Source organism: Drosophila eugracilis, unplaced genomic scaffold, assembly GCF_018153835.1.
Source record: "Drosophila eugracilis isolate 14026-0451.02 unplaced genomic scaffold, ASM1815383v1 contig_367, whole genome shotgun sequence".
Taxonomy (NCBI): Eukaryota; Metazoa; Arthropoda; class Insecta; order Diptera; family Drosophilidae; genus Drosophila; species Drosophila eugracilis.
The window spans coordinates 3,275,519-3,291,964 of record NW_024573224.1 but is presented as its reverse complement, the minus strand read 5'-3'; the positions used below and the strand labels follow the sequence as shown (position 1 = coordinate 3,291,964).

At 45.2% G+C, this 16,446-nt stretch overlaps 3 protein-coding genes across 5 annotated transcripts; 1 reads left to right on the top strand and 2 right to left on the bottom strand.

Moving 5' to 3' along the window:
- Positions 1 to 3,759: 3,759 nt before the first annotated feature.
- Positions 3,760 to 8,096, bottom strand: LOC108113699. Its single transcript, XM_017224375.2, has 5 exons — positions 7,389 to 8,096; positions 7,175 to 7,284; positions 6,978 to 7,118; positions 6,716 to 6,922; positions 3,760 to 6,497 (listed from the first exon to the last, which is right to left on the bottom strand). The coding sequence occupies exons 1-5, from the start codon at positions 8,033 to 8,035 to the stop codon at positions 6,019 to 6,021; spliced, it is 1,584 nt and encodes a 527-aa protein (XP_017079864.1). The 5' UTR covers positions 8,036 to 8,096; the 3' UTR covers positions 3,760 to 6,018.
- Positions 8,097 to 8,264: 168 nt separating this feature from the next.
- Positions 8,265 to 10,520, bottom strand: LOC108113816 (nicotinamide/nicotinic acid mononucleotide adenylyltransferase 3). 2 transcript variants are annotated; one of them, XM_017224525.2, is made up of 6 exons: positions 10,229 to 10,510; positions 9,750 to 10,156; positions 9,597 to 9,698; positions 9,387 to 9,538; positions 8,522 to 8,792; positions 8,265 to 8,410 (listed from the first exon to the last, which is right to left on the bottom strand). In XM_017224525.2, exons 1-6 carry the CDS (start codon positions 10,422 to 10,424, stop codon positions 8,369 to 8,371), a joined length of 1,170 nt encoding a protein of 389 aa, XP_017080014.2. In that variant the 5' UTR covers positions 10,425 to 10,510; the 3' UTR covers positions 8,265 to 8,368. The 2 variants fall into 2 exon arrangements, with proteins under 2 accessions (XP_017080014.2, XP_017080015.2); XM_017224526.2 differs by lacking the exon at positions 8,265 to 8,410 and having other exon boundaries at positions 8,693 to 9,204; positions 10,229 to 10,520.
- Positions 10,521 to 10,878: 358 nt separating this feature from the next.
- On the top strand, positions 10,879 to 16,446 carry LOC108113750 (protein phosphatase Slingshot). 2 transcript variants are annotated; one of them, XM_017224445.2, is made up of 7 exons: positions 10,879 to 11,359; positions 12,210 to 12,455; positions 12,518 to 12,906; positions 12,972 to 13,037; positions 13,100 to 13,294; positions 13,354 to 13,623; positions 13,699 to 16,446. In XM_017224445.2, the coding sequence occupies exons 1-7, from the start codon at positions 11,303 to 11,305 to the stop codon at positions 16,022 to 16,024; spliced, it is 3,549 nt and encodes a 1,182-aa protein (XP_017079934.1). In that variant the 5' UTR covers positions 10,879 to 11,302; the 3' UTR covers positions 16,025 to 16,446. The 2 variants fall into 2 exon arrangements, with proteins under 2 accessions (XP_017079934.1, XP_017079933.1); XM_017224444.2 differs by lacking the exon at positions 10,879 to 11,359 and adding an exon at positions 11,389 to 12,139.

Below are 16,446 nucleotides of genomic sequence, written 5' to 3'. Positions count from 1 at the left end.
CCTATTGAAAGATGCTTAGCGGTCACTGTTTGTTGTTGTTGTTGACGGCAGTGGCACTCATTAAGGAAACATAACTCTAATTCAGCCATGGACCCCAGTCCCCAATCTCGCAGTCCCCAGAGGCCGATGTCTCCTCCGCTTTTAATTATAATTCCAGTGCTGAGAACTCTTCACTCGCTGCCGGTAGTTATGTGCGGAGGGTTAGTAACCCTCCACTGCCAACTACTTACTAGATACTACCAAACACCAAATAGCTGATGCCAACAACTACCCCTCCCCTTTTAGTGGGCCTAATCCTAAGTCTGGGTCGTTCGTCGCGGTCAACGTGCGGCAATGAACACTCGGAAAAACTAGTTAAGATCGGTAGACTTGTATTAAGAGTGAAAAGTAAACAGCAGGCATGACTAACAGAGTTTGTTTAGTTTTAGGTTTTAATAGTGAATCACAGTGGATGGATTATAGCTTCCTGGACATCTATTAATGATGATTATATCTGTACTTCTAATATCTTTAAATCTGAAGTTCTATCTTATCAAAATGTGATTATTTTTACCCATATTTTGTTATAGATTTCTAGAGACTTTTCCCTCAGTGCCCTTTTATCTAATCATCAGCAAGGGGACCGCCAACCTCTCCCGGTCCCAGCACTATAAAAGTTATGAATAATCTGCTTAATTTAGAGGCCCAGTCCCGGTCGCTTCTGTTTATTGTTTTTTTCAACCCGAAATGAAGTAGCGGCAGTTAAAGCCGCCACAAGTGCCCCATCCTATTCTCCTTTATTCCGATCCGTTCTTTCTTCTAATTCTGATTCTAAATCTAATTCTAATTTCATTTCCATTTCCATTTGATACGGCTGTGATGGTGGTACGCATAATGGCAGCGGCTTTTGACATTACAATAAATCACCGACTAAACTGGAGACAATAAATCTGACCAGAGAGTGTCGGAAATTGGGATAGGCCAGCAGCAGCTGGTCTTTTATAGGAACTGTGTGAAATGAAAGCTTTTTGTGGTACTTTTATGATTTGGGAGAATGGGGAGTGGTAAAATAGTCTTGGGGAGTTAAGCAGAAGAGTTCCTTTCTTGCCGAGGCATTCCTAGCGATCTCATCGTTTACCACTTAACCCAGAGAATTGGCATTTCCTGTATCCATCATTAACAGCCACTCAGCATCTGATTAGTTGGACCGGACTAAGTTCATCTTCTTAGTCGTATGCCGGATCGTAGGTTTTATGGTTCCTGTGCGCTAAGTTAAAGGAAACGGGGTGTCTATATTGGCCATACCATTTTGGGTTTTTTCGCCAATACCAATGGCGATTCCTAGAAGGGCATGGCCGGTAATAAGAAGTGAGGAATTGCCGCTGGCTGCATTTTGAAGACACTTAAAAGGTTTTGGTTCTTGCCACATTTTGATTGCATCAATAAAAAGTCAACGTTGTCCGATCGCTGGCTCTTTAATGAGCGCTCTAAGAACGAGGGGCCTTCCGCAGATTGACAATGGAAATGAGGTACCAAGTGGCCAGCAGATACTCATAGTTTTATTTATAGCATCTCCTAAGCGTTGCCATTAAAGCCAGGTTCTCCTGCTTAGGGTTCGGAATAGGGTTTATGTATGGATCGGTATGGTATCGGTATATGGTATGGTATGGTATGGTATGGGGGCTTAGGTGCTGTTGGGTTGGGAGGCAGCCAATGCCAATTAATTGGCTGCTGTCTTTGGCCAAATGTTGAGGATGTGGCCAAGACTGAAACAAGAGGCTGGAGTGTGGAGGATGAGGCAGCTGCAGCTAGCCGATGTCTGGAAGCCTTGATGAGAGGCGCCAAAGTGCCAACACCCCATGCTAGGGATACGGCCTCGCCAGCTTACAGAGAAAGAAAAATGTAGGAAAATTTTAATTTTTTCTCAGAAAGCCTTTAAAAACGAAGCCAGAAAATATAATAAATAATTATTATGCTTTTAAGATATAGTTTAGACTCTAAAAACCTCTAAAAAGCCTTTTAAAAAATATTTCTTTAAATCTGGATCAGAGTTTATAGTTGGCCATTTAAGTTATTACTTGAATATACTTATCTTTATAACTTTTCTTAATGGTATAAAAAAAATAAAAAAAAAAACATTTTTGTAGTGCAGCATTCCTGTCAAAATTCTACACCCGGTTACGTCCTTCCACTGAGCCGTACTAATTAATAATAATAAAACAACAAACACACACCAACGGGCAGAAGCAGGAAGACACGGCTCAGGCAGTGGTTCTGGCCAAGATTCATGCTCTTAGCATGAACCGAACTAAGCCAAGTCCAAGTGGTCGGGCGTTTATTTTTAGACAATAAACTGAGGATGCTAGTTGCCGTGAACGAGGAACAGGCAACTAACTGGCAGCAGGCAACAGGCAACAGGCAACTGCGATCTGGCTAATGGTAATGAGCTGCAAGCTATTTACAGTTTGGCTGCGGCCTTGCAGCCTTTACTTGGCTATATGGCTATATATCTATATAGCCACCCAAAACCTCCCCCCTGTGTACTCGCTCTCTCCTCCTCTCTGCTGTAGCATCCATATTTATGGGCCAGCATCAATCTGACTTAATGCTTGTGCGGCTTGATTAGCATGTCGATGAGCTTGAGGAAGAAGAAGCCCCCGCAACGGTGGAGCAGGTGGCTGATGACTCCGGGGGAGGGCTAGACTAGAGTGGAGACTTCCAATGATGGGTCATTCAAGGGAAGGCATGGAATCGGTTCCGTACAACCCCCAAAACACTCGTTGAATGGCCTTCAACGTCCTTGGCTGTACATTTTATGAACTTGTGTATAATTATAATTTATTTGCTTATTATCGAGTCTCGATTTGTTGTTATTATTGTTGTTATTGCCGTTGTTGTTATGGCTCACGTTTTTGTGCTCGCCAAATATTATAATTTATGTGAATAAAGCGATGTGAATCTCTAGCCCCTAGATAGACTCGTCTCTGCCTAAGCCCCGGACTCCCTCACTCCATAAATCCAACGTCTACGCTGGCCATGTCTATTAGCAAACAATTTGTATTGTCTAAGAGTTAATCATTTATAGCGTCATCGATTTATTTTTAAACAATATTCTTAACGCCTTAGCATATTATTTCATTTATTATGTAAAAATGCGTTTTATATTAATTTCAATTGTTTATTTTCAGTTGTCTTTCAGAAGCTACTACTAAGCCTAGCGCTGGTAATGATATAAACAAAAAACAAGTTGTAGGTGCGTTTTAAGTTTATTTTTATTTAGCTTTTATTTTCGCGCCCTACTGCCTTACAAAATGTTGGTCAAATGTGTTAATTAATATGTTTTTATGAGCTGAAAGCAAAAAGAAAAAGAAAGAAAAACTTTTACTCGAAAATTGTACCTCAACCATAAGTAAAAATAGGTTTTCTTTCAAAAATCACAAAGTTTAGCCCGGGGACATGACTGATAGGCAAATCAACATGCAAAACAATGCAGCAGTTTGAAAAAAATCAAAAAAAATAAATAAATATATAAATTCAGAGAAAAGCCCGAAAAAGACTTGAAAAACACTTTGTGCTGATTATGGGCAAAACCAAAAAGTCATCATTTCGGCACGAGAAACCGAATCTGGGCAACGCGATCTGCAAGTGTGAGTGTGCCTAATGAGTATTCAATTGATGCAGAAAGCAACCGGCGGCGGCCACCACCAGAAGTAACCATAAGTAACCACCATAAATGGCCATTTGAAAGACGTTACAGTTCGATCGATCGAACGCCAGATCCGAAATTCGATTAGGAGACGAGTAGGGAGCGAAAACCTCGAAGAACTGCGGGCACTTCAGAGGAATTGGATGGGATGAATGGTGGGGGCCAACAACAAAAAAATAATAAAAAAAAAAAAAAACAGAAGAAAAATTAGAAAGAAGTGCGTCCAGGGAATCGGGGTCAATAGGAAATGAAAAGTGAAATTTTATGCCCAAAGCTCTCGGTCTTTTGTTATTTGTACTGCTCTACCCTCTAAAATTTCGACAATGTGTGTTTTGGATTTTCGTTTTTTTCTAATTTGCCAAAAGGAACTTGCAATTTAAATATCATTAAATTCTGGGTTAAGCCTTTGTGTCGGCCACTTGAAAATTGCCACCGTATAATCAGTTTTTGACAGCCATCGTTTGAGCCCCAAGCCAAATTGGCAACGGCTCTTCGATTTCGAACTCCCCTTCTCAAGTACAAAAAGGCGACACTCTGTCGACCACTCAATGGCTGTTTAATCAGACGGGACTTGTCCGGAGATCTCTTGGTAAGAAGAGAAATTACTGTCAAAAAGTTGGCCCTTTAAAAGGTTCTTAAGGTTCTAAAAATATAAGAACTATTCTTACCACATCTCAAAATGTCATGAAACCCTAAATAGGCATAACCAGCTCTTTAAATATCTAGAAGATAGATTTATAAACCCAAAACGATCATCAAAAAATCTTAAAAATTCTATTTGTGTGGCCTGAGTGAGCAACAGCATTTAATAACTATTAATTATGCATGTTTGTGTAATTTGTTAATGGAGACAAAATAAATAAATCGATAAACTACCTAAACGCTTGTCAATGGACCAGCGATATAATCAATTAGCACGACTTATGCTGCACTTGGCAACTCCACGGATCCATGTCCGAGTGGTACGGCAAGTACTTGTATTAGCCTCCAGCGTGAATCATCCGCGGATCACAGAGTTCGTGCCAAACGAGACCTTCTGCATATTGAAATGTGGCAAACAAAAGATAAAAAAAAAAAATAGCGGCTAAGGCATAAACAACTTGGGCTAAAAACTAAATGACCAAAAAAAAAAACCCCAAACCCAAAAGGTAGTAAACCCTAAGTTCGTCGCAATTAAAAGGGCGAATAGCTGAGTGCGTACCTTTGGGCCCTGGCCATTAAAATCAAAGAGCCAACTGAAAACTGACAACGGAAAACTGAGAATAACGAGCCAATAAAAGCATCCCAGCCGCAGGTGGCCGGCAAGTGATGACGCGACAACGGATTGGGTTCCGTTCCGTTCCTATCAAACAATTGGGTATTAATTTTAATAAATAATCACTCACCGAGAATGGAAAAAAATAAATAATAATTTGAGTTGTTGTTGTAGTTGCGGTTTTTGCATTGGATGTCTATGGCTAGATGACTCGGGGAGGTTATCAACACAATGCCTTGAGTCATCTCCCGACCGAATGGAACATGGAACGCGCTTAAAAACGTATTATGGAAGACGGAAATGAATGCCGGGAAAAAATTGTATACCTTCATATTACGTATATTATATAGAAATACGCAAATACAAATACAAACTTTATAAAAAAAAATGTAAAAAAAATAAGAAGCAAAACCAAGCAGATGCCGAAGAATAAATTAAATTTGCTTAGCGGCCAAAGAATCTCCAAGCAGCATCTCCGCACAAGAATCTCTTGAGCTTCGTGTGTTTAAATTTAAACCCTGAGCTAAGCTGCCCGGCATTTCCAACAAAATAGATACATAGATACAGATACAAAAGATACAGAAGATACAAAAAAGAGGGCTGCGAAAGGTGTTATCAGCCTGTTTACTTTCCACCTGGAGAAGCTCGAACTCATCTTGTCTCAAATTTGTTGGCCAAAAAAAAACAAAAACTAACCATAATAACAAACAACAACAAATACAAAGTGTGTACAGAATGGTTAAATAAATTTAGCAAACAAAAAGGCAAACATTTACTGGGCAACCGAAAAAGATGATAAATGATGCGCGTGTGCAATTCCCGGACAAATAGTTTGGCTTTGGCGATGTTTTAATAAAGCTTAACTAATTAAACAGCCACTCGAAAACACTGGGAACGTGCGTGTCTTGGTGTAATATAATAGATTTATTAAATTTGTAGTTTGTGTTATACAAAACACCTTTAAGCATTGCATTAAAGATGAAGCCGCAACTCGGGTTTTTGAACCCGCCGAAGGACGGTAATCAAACTTGGCAGAGGTTTTAATTTTTATTGACGCGGGGGGGCAAGACGTCGAACCTCAAAAGTGCTTAGTAAGATTGCTCAGGCAGGGTGAGTTATTGGTAAACAGATCGGGCAGGCTGAATATATTCAGATAGGTGGACAGGAAGGTGGCCAGCAGGCCGAAGAGGAGCACTGCCATTGTACAGGATACGTCGCATTCTAGGCGATGAAGAAATCGCACCATTCTTAGCCAGCAGCCGCGGGGGGAAATCGGTGGTGTGGTCACTAGAAGGGGTTCCATCTCAAGGTCAACAGGGTCATAGTTTAGATCCAATGGCAGGCTACCATAGCTGGCCTCTGCTGCAATCCGCTGATGCACCCGTTCCATCCGCCGGATGCGTCGATACAAAAGTGGCGGAAGAATGAAGACCAGCGGTCCGGTTATGGTTCCACCCACCACATCCATCAGAGCATCGAAACTGGGTACAAACTCCGCCACAAGGACTTCCAATGCCAGCACTGAGGAGCGGATCAGCATGCGTTTGAAGGAGAGGGCTATAAATGAAATATAAAATATATTTTAATATCTAACCTTGATTAAGATTAATGTAGTTTAAAATGTTATGACGGAAACTATTAGCAGTCTCTTTCAATAATTTAATTTATAGTCACATTTCCATTTAATTTTATAGCTATTATAGGTAGCATTTTGTTCACTTTATATAAAGTTGATTTTATTAAATTTATAAATTTAAAAGCTTTGATGGACTTACATTCCGGCAGCTTGAAGTAGTTCTCGATCTGCATGAACATGGCTGAGCTGGCCACTGTGACTGAGAAACAAAGCTGTAGGGCCATCAGGATCAGCATGACATAGAAGGGAACACTGGTGGGCAAGGTCTGCAGCAGATTATTCGCTATCATTGATCCGAATTTGTAGGCTGCTATGATAGATCCAAAGATAGCCACACTGCAAGTAACTAATCGGAAAATAGTGATATGATCAGATGGACTTGATTATGGACAACTACTCACTGGCTATTCCGATGAGGGCAGCCCAGGACACTTGCGATTTGTGCTTCATGTCGATCTGAAGTGTCAACAGGACGGGATGGATGTCAAACTGGAAGGCCAAAATGCTGTAACTGTTCAGCAAGGTAAGGAAACCAGGCAACTCTGAGGATAATAAACAAAGTAATATCCATAATTTATCCCAACATTCTAGTACCCACCCATAGAGATGCCCTCAAATGGAGTTGCAATCGCTGGAGCTGCAAAGAGGCAGTACCACAGCAGCGCCACAATAACGATCATCACACAAACAGCGATGATGGCCAGACCCCTAGGGCATTTATAAAGTGGTATTTAAATTATAAAATTTATACCAATATAAAATTTATTAGTTTTGAGTAACTTCATTAACCACATTCTGGAACCCTGTCTTACCGCATATGCTTAGGACTGCCCAGCCACATGAGCGGGCAGATGACCAAACCGACTATAATAGCCCAGTAGCAGTATGAGAAATTGTATTGACCACCGCTCATGCGCAGCACTACGCCTTCCAAGTTCTCGGCGGCCATCACCACACTGGGCACCGCCATTGCGAATATACTAAGATCAAGGAGCACTGACACCAGCAGACTCATGTAGGGGCCGTAAGCCAACTCCGCCAGCGCAGCATATGGATAGTTGCGTTTTTGCTGAATAGAAGGATCTAGCAGCTCAGCCATTGTCCAGCACTGGGACAGCAGGAAGGAGGTATATATCTGAAGGAAGATTATGGACAGCACCAGCAGCACACCGAAGTATCCCAGTTTCACCAGCATTGCTGGCAGCGTGACAAATGGAAAGATGCCGAACAAATCCACCACGTACAGGATGGCTATGAAAAGCGAAAGGTTTTCGGGCTCATCCTCATAGGCCCGGAAGTGAGGAAGTGCGCTGAATCGTGATCTCCGCAAGAAGGGCAGCTGGTCGTGCTGATGCGAAGGCGTAAGCTGGACAGGAGGTCGCCGCTTGGGAAGCGCGAAGGATGGGGCGCGCGAGGGGCGTGGCGCGGGCTTGACATTCTGGCGACGGAAAAAGAACATTCGCGATGTGGACTCTTCCAAGGGAAGTAAGCAACTGCAGTTCCTCTTCTAAGCTCAAACTAATGGTGGCCACTCTCAACAGGCAAGAATATAACCATCAACAAGTTCTGACACCGGACACCAAAGGGAAGCCCTGCAACGGCTGCAATGTCAATGCACGTTGCTTGAAGTTCAATGCCTTGCCCCTCCGCTCCGTGGAGTGACCCACAAAATCTCGGCAGCCATCAACTCGGTAACGAACGTGTTTATTTTACGTGCACATACATATAATATCAACAAATAGCTTCCAGCGCTCCTGTATCGATCCGTATGAGATTCGTCCTTCAGTCCTTCCTAAAGTTGCACTTGGGAAATCTTCTGTTTCTTCGCTTGGCTCTGGAAAAGGGATTCTTGTACTAAGATTTGTAAATATATCTAAGAAATCAGAATCAATGTACGTAGATTCTCACAACTTCTTGTTTGATTTCAATAGAAAGCAATACCCACCTCCTCTTTCTCATCCGCCTGCATAGTGATGACCTGCACCGCTTGTCCAGGACCCGATCGCAGCAGTTTGGATCCCCGTAAAGTAGCCTCTCCACAGCAGAAGACACGTGACGTGGATGTGTGCTGCAATATTGGGCTAGGAGTATCTGACTCGTCCATGTCCTGCTCCAGATGGTCGCCTATGGGGTAGGTGGTTGCGTTCTTGTTGTTGTCCGTGTAGGCGTGGTTAAAGAGCAAATGTGTGGGACGCACTGCATCCGTTATATACTTACTATAATCCACGGGTTAGGCGGGCGTGGTCAGTACAATAGCAACAAAGTTAAGGTTATTGTTTAATGGGACTACATTTTGGCAACATTTCGGTGTAAGTAAGATGATACGCACACTGACCACCGGAATAACAATAGCTAATCTTAACAGAGGTATTTACAAGGTCGAAGATTGGAAAAATATAAGCATGCATTAAAGGAATCAGCGCTAAATAGGAACTTGAACTCTGAACTGCTCTGGCTCACTCACGCTCCATGAAGAGGCGCCACGGCTCAAACAGCGGATGGTGCTGGTGTGGCAAGTGGTGCGAATTGCGGTGCTGGTGGCTTGGGCAACGGGTGGGCGACGAGTGCTTCTGTTTCGGGTGCAAAACGCGTCAGGAATCGCATTCGGGCGGAACCGGTGCATCCTGCCTGCAGTTTGAGACACAAAATAAGACTGTACAAAGAACTGATAGTGGGGCACGTTAAGTGTGATCTTTTGCTGTGTAAAATGTATCAAGGGGGTTCCTCATTCAGTGTACGTATCGTGTTAAAAATGGGTAATTGTGAGTGGGCATGCAGGTTTCAGGGGAGATAATACGAAGTCCACCTACGATTTAAAGTTAAACAAACGTTGGCGCTTGATATACTCCAACACCAGATCGTCTAGAAGATACTTGACCGACTGACCGCGTCCTAGAAGCCTCCGAATCAACGTGGAGCTTACTTCATTGGGTACCCAATTGGTGATTAGAGTTATGTTGTTCTGGAATATTTATAAATATTAATGAGGAAAAAGCTTCTGATGGTAGTTTATGTGTAACCTGATATTTGGTCAATATGTCGGAGTCAAAAATGAATTTTCCTGGGTTTGAGCCGGCACGGGTGATTACCACCAGACCATGATTAGCCACTATGTCCTCAATCTGGGGGAGATCATATTAAGAAAAAAACTAGGTAACAAATCAAAAACTAACGTCGGCTTCAGCCCACAGGCCTGGTACAGCAAAGGACTCTAACAGATCGGCGCCGCAGAGAAGCTTCAAATGAACCGGATCCCGACTGTCGTGCAGCCCCCGTGGTAACCATCCAGCCAGATGAGTGTCCGGCTCATCATCTCCTCCTGCTCCTCCGGAATTGATGTGGTTGTTGATGTAGTTCTGGTGATGTTGTAGTACCGCTTGAGTGCGCATCCACTGGTTCTGATGCACCTCCCAATCGGAAAGCCGGATCCAATTTGAGCTTTGCGTGGCCAACTTGACCATAGCACATCTGTCCAAGGCGGAGGCCAGACCCTTCTTTCCATAAGAGTCGTGCGTGGGCGAGATAATGCCGCCCACAACTCTGTGCGTGCCCTGCATTTCGAAGTGGTCTTTGGCTATCTCTGTGAGAAAAAACATGCGGCGTAATCGTATTGATTATGTACCGGGTAATTTCACCATTGAGTTTAACTTACCAAACATTCTCAAGTGCATTGGTGTAGGTGGACTAAAACATCCGCAGGCTATGAAAGCAATCCGCGGCAGCAGACTTTTTGTTTCCTCAATAAAAGCCGTCATTTTATTGGATTTTTGACGATTTTTATAATTTTTGATCCACCTGAGGGCTTTGCTTGTTATGTTGTTGTTTGGCCAGCTGATTTTTGCAATCATCTGTTCGAGCTATTGTTATTTTCCAACACTACATACCTTAGGGGGCTGTCTTTTTTATTCGATGACATATAATATATATCGACTTAAAGTAACCTTAGTTTTGGTACCAATTGGCTAAAATTTTAATATGTAGTTAATATAAAGATGGATTTTAAAATTCCCCGCAAGGAATGACAATTTTTTATAACATACATTGAATAAAATTTAGATATCACAATTACACCATATGTATCATAAATTAATTGAAGCATATAAATATTTTGCCTTAGACTAAAGAATTCAATAAGGTCATTGTGCTTTCTTTTTTTCAAGTTATTAAATATGTAAATGTTCTTTCATTAGATTTTATTTCAAACCTAGTTGATTTTTTCCGCAGTGCAGCACTCGATACATCGCTTTCGCTGCCGATAGTTGCGCAGCCAGAACGATTGGCTGGCGATACTAGTGTTATCGATTAGAAATGGCGTCCTCACTGTCTTTCTTTTAAGAAAAATTCGTGTAGTCTATTTACCATTTATTAGCATTGTGAGTGTCTGTCAATTGTGAGGACATACCGTTTCTTAAAGACGAGCGCCTGGCGAGAACGTCCAGGAAGCGGCCACCAAGAGGATCGAAGGACGAGAACGCGGAGCCGAGTGCAAAAACAACGGCCAGCAGGCAGCGACATAAAAATGCATTGGTAGCCCTAGCCCACAACACTTGAACACACACACTCTCGCGCACAGTCATACACAAGTGGAAGGAAGTACAGAAGCAGGAGGGGATTGGAAAGGACACCGCTGCATCATCATTGTCATCTGCGTCAAGTGGAGCACGAGGGACAAGAGGCGTCGTCGGGGGAGGAGCAGGAGGTGGAGCGGCGGCAGCAACAACAACAAATGGCGCTGGTGACGGTGCAGCGCTCTCCCAGTGTGGCTGGCTCCTGCTCGAATTCGGTGAGAGTGGCTCTCGCGTGTGCGTGTGTGCTTTGTTTTGGTCACCCCTCTCATCAAAGAGAGGGCCAATTAAGGAAAAGCTCTCTTTCGTGCGTGTTCCGCTTTTAGCCATGATCCTTTGTGTGTTTTCATGCCCAATGTTTATCATCCGCCAGCTTGTTGCTTACGTTTTTTGGCGTTCGCGTGTGGGCGGCCAGTCGACAACAGCCTCATCGTCATCGACAGCGCTGCTTTTGGTGTAACCCAAGCAAATCCGCAGACGTCGCGACGTCTATATTTTTCAACAGACTTTTGCATTGCCTTATTAGTCGTTTTTGTCGCTTTCCGCTTACCGCTTGTTTTTGTTTTTTTTTATTATTATTTTCTTCGCCGCCCCACCGCCCAAAAATAGTTCGCGAGACCTTGACGTCCGCCTGCACAGAGGAAAAATTAATATTATGCGATGATCAATTTAATCTTACACTTCGTTTATAAACAGATTTGTAAAATATGTCAAATTGTTGTTTTTGAGAAATTGTAATTAGTCTAAAAAAAATACAAAGTTTTCTGGAAACAGCCGTGCGATTCGAACTCGGGCTTTAGGCCTAACGGTCCGACGGAACACGACGGAATTTAAATATCTTTGAACTGCGCACTTCTAGGCGAAATTTGCCTGCTTTTATTTCTGCCCTTGAAAGTTTAATTCAGGCTATGATGAAATGTATCTTTGTTCCTTGTGTAAAGTCAATCAGTATGCGAGATTGTTTCTGGCTTGACAATATATATAGTATTCATCGCTGGGTGAGGGCTGAAGTATTAAGCCCATTTGGACTATGAGTAAACAAATGTCTCTCTTTCCACACGTCTACAGGATGGCGAGGCCGAGGACGACGAGGGCAACAGCAAAGGCAACGATCGTAGCGAGTGCTTCTTTGCCGGCAAAGGGACCGCCCTGGTCCTGGCCCTTAAGGACATCCCGCTTCAGCCGCAGAGCGAGCGCCGTCTTAGCACTGACTCCACTCGTTCTAGCAACAGCACGCAGAGCAACAACTCGGACATCCAGCTTCACCTGCAGTCCATGTTCTACCTGCTGCAGCGCGAGGACACGCTCAAGATGGTGTGTATTCGATTCGAAGTATGAGAGCAACATATTTATTTAAAAACTTTCTGTACCAAAAGGCTGTCAAGCTGGAGTCGCAGCGGTCCAACCGCACGCGCTATCTGGTGATCGCCTCTCGTAGCTGCTGTCGGAGCGCAACCAGCGAACGTCGTCGCCACCGGATCATGCGTCACAATTCCGCGAAGGTTGGAGGTACCGCAGGATCAACGTCGTCCACTGCGGCAGTCACCGCGCAGCGTCAACTGTCTGTCGAACAGACTGCCTCCGAGGCCAATAGCAAATGTGATAGATCAGCGGACAAGGAGAACGCGACGGCGGCCGGCGACAACAAAAATACCTCGGGCATGGAGGAGTCCTGCCTGCTGGGCATTGACTGCAATGAGCGGACCACAATTGGCCTTGTGGTGCCCATCCTCGCGGACACCACAATCCACCTCGATGGCGATGGGTAAGCCCGGATGAACATTAACAAATCTCTCAATTGTTCTGATCCTCCATATCTTCTTTTTGCAGCGGCTTTAGCGTCAAAGTTTACGAAAAGACGCACATCTTCAAGCCGGTCTCAGTACAGGCCATGTGGTAGGTGGCCCTGCAAGGGTTAAATCCTTTTCAGCCACGACTATAACCCCCTTTTTCCACAGGTCCGCACTGCAGACGCTGCACAAAGTGTCAAAGAAGGCTCGTGAGAACAACTTCTATGCCAGTGGACCCTCCCACGACTGGCTCTCTAGCTACGAGAAGCGCATCGAGTCGGATCAATCCTGTCTGAATGAGTGGAATGCCATGGACGCGCTCGAGAGCCGCCGACCACCTTCGCCTGATGCCATACGAAACAAGTATGTACTCGATACGATAAGTCTTTTGTTGGTTAATATCTGCCCTTGTGCATTTACAGACCCCCCGAAAAGGAGGAAACCGAAAGTGTCATTAAGATGAAGCTAAAGGCCATCATGATGTCGGTGGACCTGGACGAGGTCACCTCCAAGTATATACGCGGACGACTCGAGGAAATCCTGGACATGGATTTGGGCGAGTACAAATCGTTCATTGACGCCGAAATGCTCGTTATTCTGGGTCAGATGGATGCCCCAACTAAAATATTCGAGCACGTCTATCTAGGATCCGAGTGGAACGCCAGCAACCTTGAGGAGCTGCAGAAAAACGGGTATGCCTAAAGGATTTTACTTCAATATGTTGTCTTTGAAACCAAAAATCTCATTCTTCGTTTTTTATATTCCAGTGTTCGCCATATCCTAAACGTTACGCGGGAGATTGACAACTTCTTTCCGGGTACGTTCGAGTATTTTAACGTGCGCGTGTACGACGACGAAAAGACGAACCTGCTTAAGTATTGGGACGATACGTTCCGTTACATCTCGCGGGCGAAGGCTGAGGGTTCCAAGGTGCTAGTGCACTGCAAGATGGGCGTTAGTCGCTCTGCCTCGGTTGTCATCGCGTATGCAATGAAGGCTTATCAGTGGGAATTCCAGCAGGCACTAGAGCACGTTAAGAAACGGCGCAGCTGTATTAAGCCTAACAAGAACTTCCTTAATCAGTTGGAGACGTATAGCGGTATGTTGGACGCCATGAAGAACAAGGAGAAGCTGCAGCGCAGCAAGAGCGAGACGAACTTAAAGAGCACAAAGGACGCGCGTTTGCTGCCTGGCAGCGAGCCCACTCCACTCATACAGGCACTTAACCAGGCCAAGTCCAAGTCTACCGGTGAGACAGGTGTAACACCAGAAGGCGAGGAGGAAGAGGATGGACCACGCCTTCATCGCCGATCAAGCGCTCAAAAATTACAACGTCGCATGGTTCGACGCTCAAGCAGCACATCGCCAAAAACACAAACGGCTGTGGTAACCAAACAGCAAAGTCAGTCAATGGAGAACCTAACGCCGGAGCGAAGTGTTGCTGAGGAGCCCAAGAACATGCGCTTTCCGGGTAGCAACGGAGAGAACTACAGCGTCACCCAGAACCAGGTGCTGCACATCCAGAAGCACACGCCTCTGTCTGTTCGCACGCGGATTCACGATCTCGAGGCGCACCAGGCAGACCAACTTCCACAGCAGCGTGCTTGGACTTCGCTGACCAAGCTGGTCACACAAACTTATAACCTAGCAGGAAGTAGCGGTGGCAGCGGCAGTGGGAACAATCAACCGCGGCGGGACTCTAGTTCATCGGATGTATTCTCTTCCCAGGTGGACAGTGTTTTTGCAAAGGAGGAAGGTGAGAAGCCACAGCGTCGTAAGACGCACTCCTGGACGGAGTCTTTCGGTCCTAGTGGTGGCATCGTCCTAGACCCAATGCCACAGCCACTGAAGCAGCAATCAAGCGCCATTATATTGCGGCCTCGAGGAATTCGACAACGAGAACTGCCATCTCGGCACGCCAGCTGGGGATCGGGTGACAACCGGACCAGTTTGCCGCAAAGGACCAGTTCTTGCTCCTACTACGACAGCAACCGAAACACCACAGCTATCTTCGAGGGCGTTATCCAGGATCTAAAACGCAGCGGGAATTGTAATGTGATCGAAGGAGCGGAACCTTCAGTTGGAGTAGGCGAGGGCACCGTTAAGCGCACCAAGCAGAAACTGGAAGAGAGCACCTCTTTAAAGAAGCGTTGTCAGGAAGAAAGCAGCCAGGAGCTGCTACTTGAGGCGGTGGATGCTGGGCAAAAACGGTGCCCTAGTCTCTACAGAAGCGCCTCCTCGGCGCACAGTCCACGGCAGCGACAGCCGCTGCGCTGCAATAGTGAGGAGCTCATGCACACCAGCGACATCGAGAACAAAAATACTACGCCCGGTGACCAGGAGGCAACGGTAGTTCTTCGCGTTCAGGGTCAAACGCTGGCCGAGGATCAACGCATCTCGGGCAATGTGCAAATACTCAAGCAGAATTTTGAAGCCAAAGCGGGAGTAGTGGGCGTTGGAGGAGGCGGTGGAACGTCAACGGGAGCAGGCAGTGGCACAACCATCGCAGCGACGTTATCTGGAGGGGCTGGTGCTAGCTCAGTGAATACCGGCAAGAAGACGACCAGCCACCAATCACTGCCATCGTCACCGGTGGCGCAACATGCCAACCACGTGTCCACCGCCTCGAGCTCCAACTCCTCCGCCTCCAACTCGTCCGATTCCAGCGTAAGCGAAAATTGTGATCGTAATGTAAAAGGTCTAGTGCATAAATATCAAACCACTACTTCCTGCAGTAGCCAGGCGGCCGCCACGCACACAGTCGCCTGTGCCCCACTGCCACCCGCCGGAACCACCAGCAATGTCAGCCACGCCTGCAGCACCACTACCACTAGCTTCAAGCAACGCCCGCTTTCGTACTACGACCGTTCGCTATCAAACCGATCAACACATGACTATAGCGACAGTCGTCCACCGCCCGCGCCCGTTCGCGTCAGCCAAAACAGCGGCGTGCAACATCACCACCATCAACAACAACCGGAGCAGCAGCAGGTTCAAATCCGGCGGCTGGCGCAGCATGGAAAGACACATCCGCTGAGCAGGCTAAGTGCTCCAAAAACAGGCTTCAATACAGCCGCCTACAACACCATGTAAAGGCCACAATCTGCTTAACACCATACAAACTGCAACCTGCAACATTCACATGCCACTTGCAACTTGCAATCCATACCCTTTAGCGAATAAGGATCGTCTTCATCCTCTCACCTGCTTTACGTATTTATATATTTGCCCGCTTTCGCCCATTTTGTGTTTTTTGTCCAACAATCGAACACCACCACCTCCCCCTCCATCCCTCATGCCTTGTGTTTGTTGTCTTGTTGTGTGAGGCGTCCATGATAGCTTCTAAAGATCTTGTTCTGCAACGTGTAAATGGAACTTTTAAGATGACAAGAGAGGGCAAACAAAACAACCTATGGAAATGAAACTGTATTTGTACTTTTAAATTACTTGTAACTGTATACATATTTATTTTATATTATGCAAGAACTGCCTACGAATAAACGATTTATTGTATA

Coding starts and splice junctions, on each gene's coding strand:
- LOC108113699 (XM_017224375.2), bottom strand. CDS start 8,035: ATGTTCTTTTTCCGTCGCCAGAATGTCAAGCCCGCGCCACGCCCCTCG. Junction 7,285..7,388: donor GGCAGTCCTAAGCATATGCG/GTAAGACAGGGT, acceptor TAAATGCCCTAG/GGGTCTGGCCATCATCGCTG. Junction 7,119..7,174: donor ATTTGAGGGCATCTCTATGG/GTGGGTACTAGA, acceptor TATTATCCTCAG/AGTTGCCTGGTTTCCTTACC.
- LOC108113816 (XM_017224525.2), bottom strand. CDS start 10,424: ATGATTGCAAAAATCAGCTGGCCAAACAACAACATAACAAGCAAAGCC. Junction 10,157..10,228: donor AATGCACTTGAGAATGTTTG/GTAAGTTAAACT, acceptor TTTTTCTCACAG/AGATAGCCAAAGACCACTTC. Junction 9,539..9,596: donor ACATATTGACCAAATATCAG/GTTACACATAAA, acceptor TAAATATTCCAG/AACAACATAACTCTAATCAC.
- LOC108113750 (XM_017224444.2), top strand. CDS start 12,050: ATGATGAAATGTATCTTTGTTCCTTGTGTAAAGTCAATCAGTATGCGA. Junction 12,456..12,517: donor GCGAGGACACGCTCAAGATG/GTGTGTATTCGA, acceptor CTGTACCAAAAG/GCTGTCAAGCTGGAGTCGCA. Junction 13,624..13,698: donor GAGGAGCTGCAGAAAAACGG/GTATGCCTAAAG, acceptor TTTATATTCCAG/TGTTCGCCATATCCTAAACG.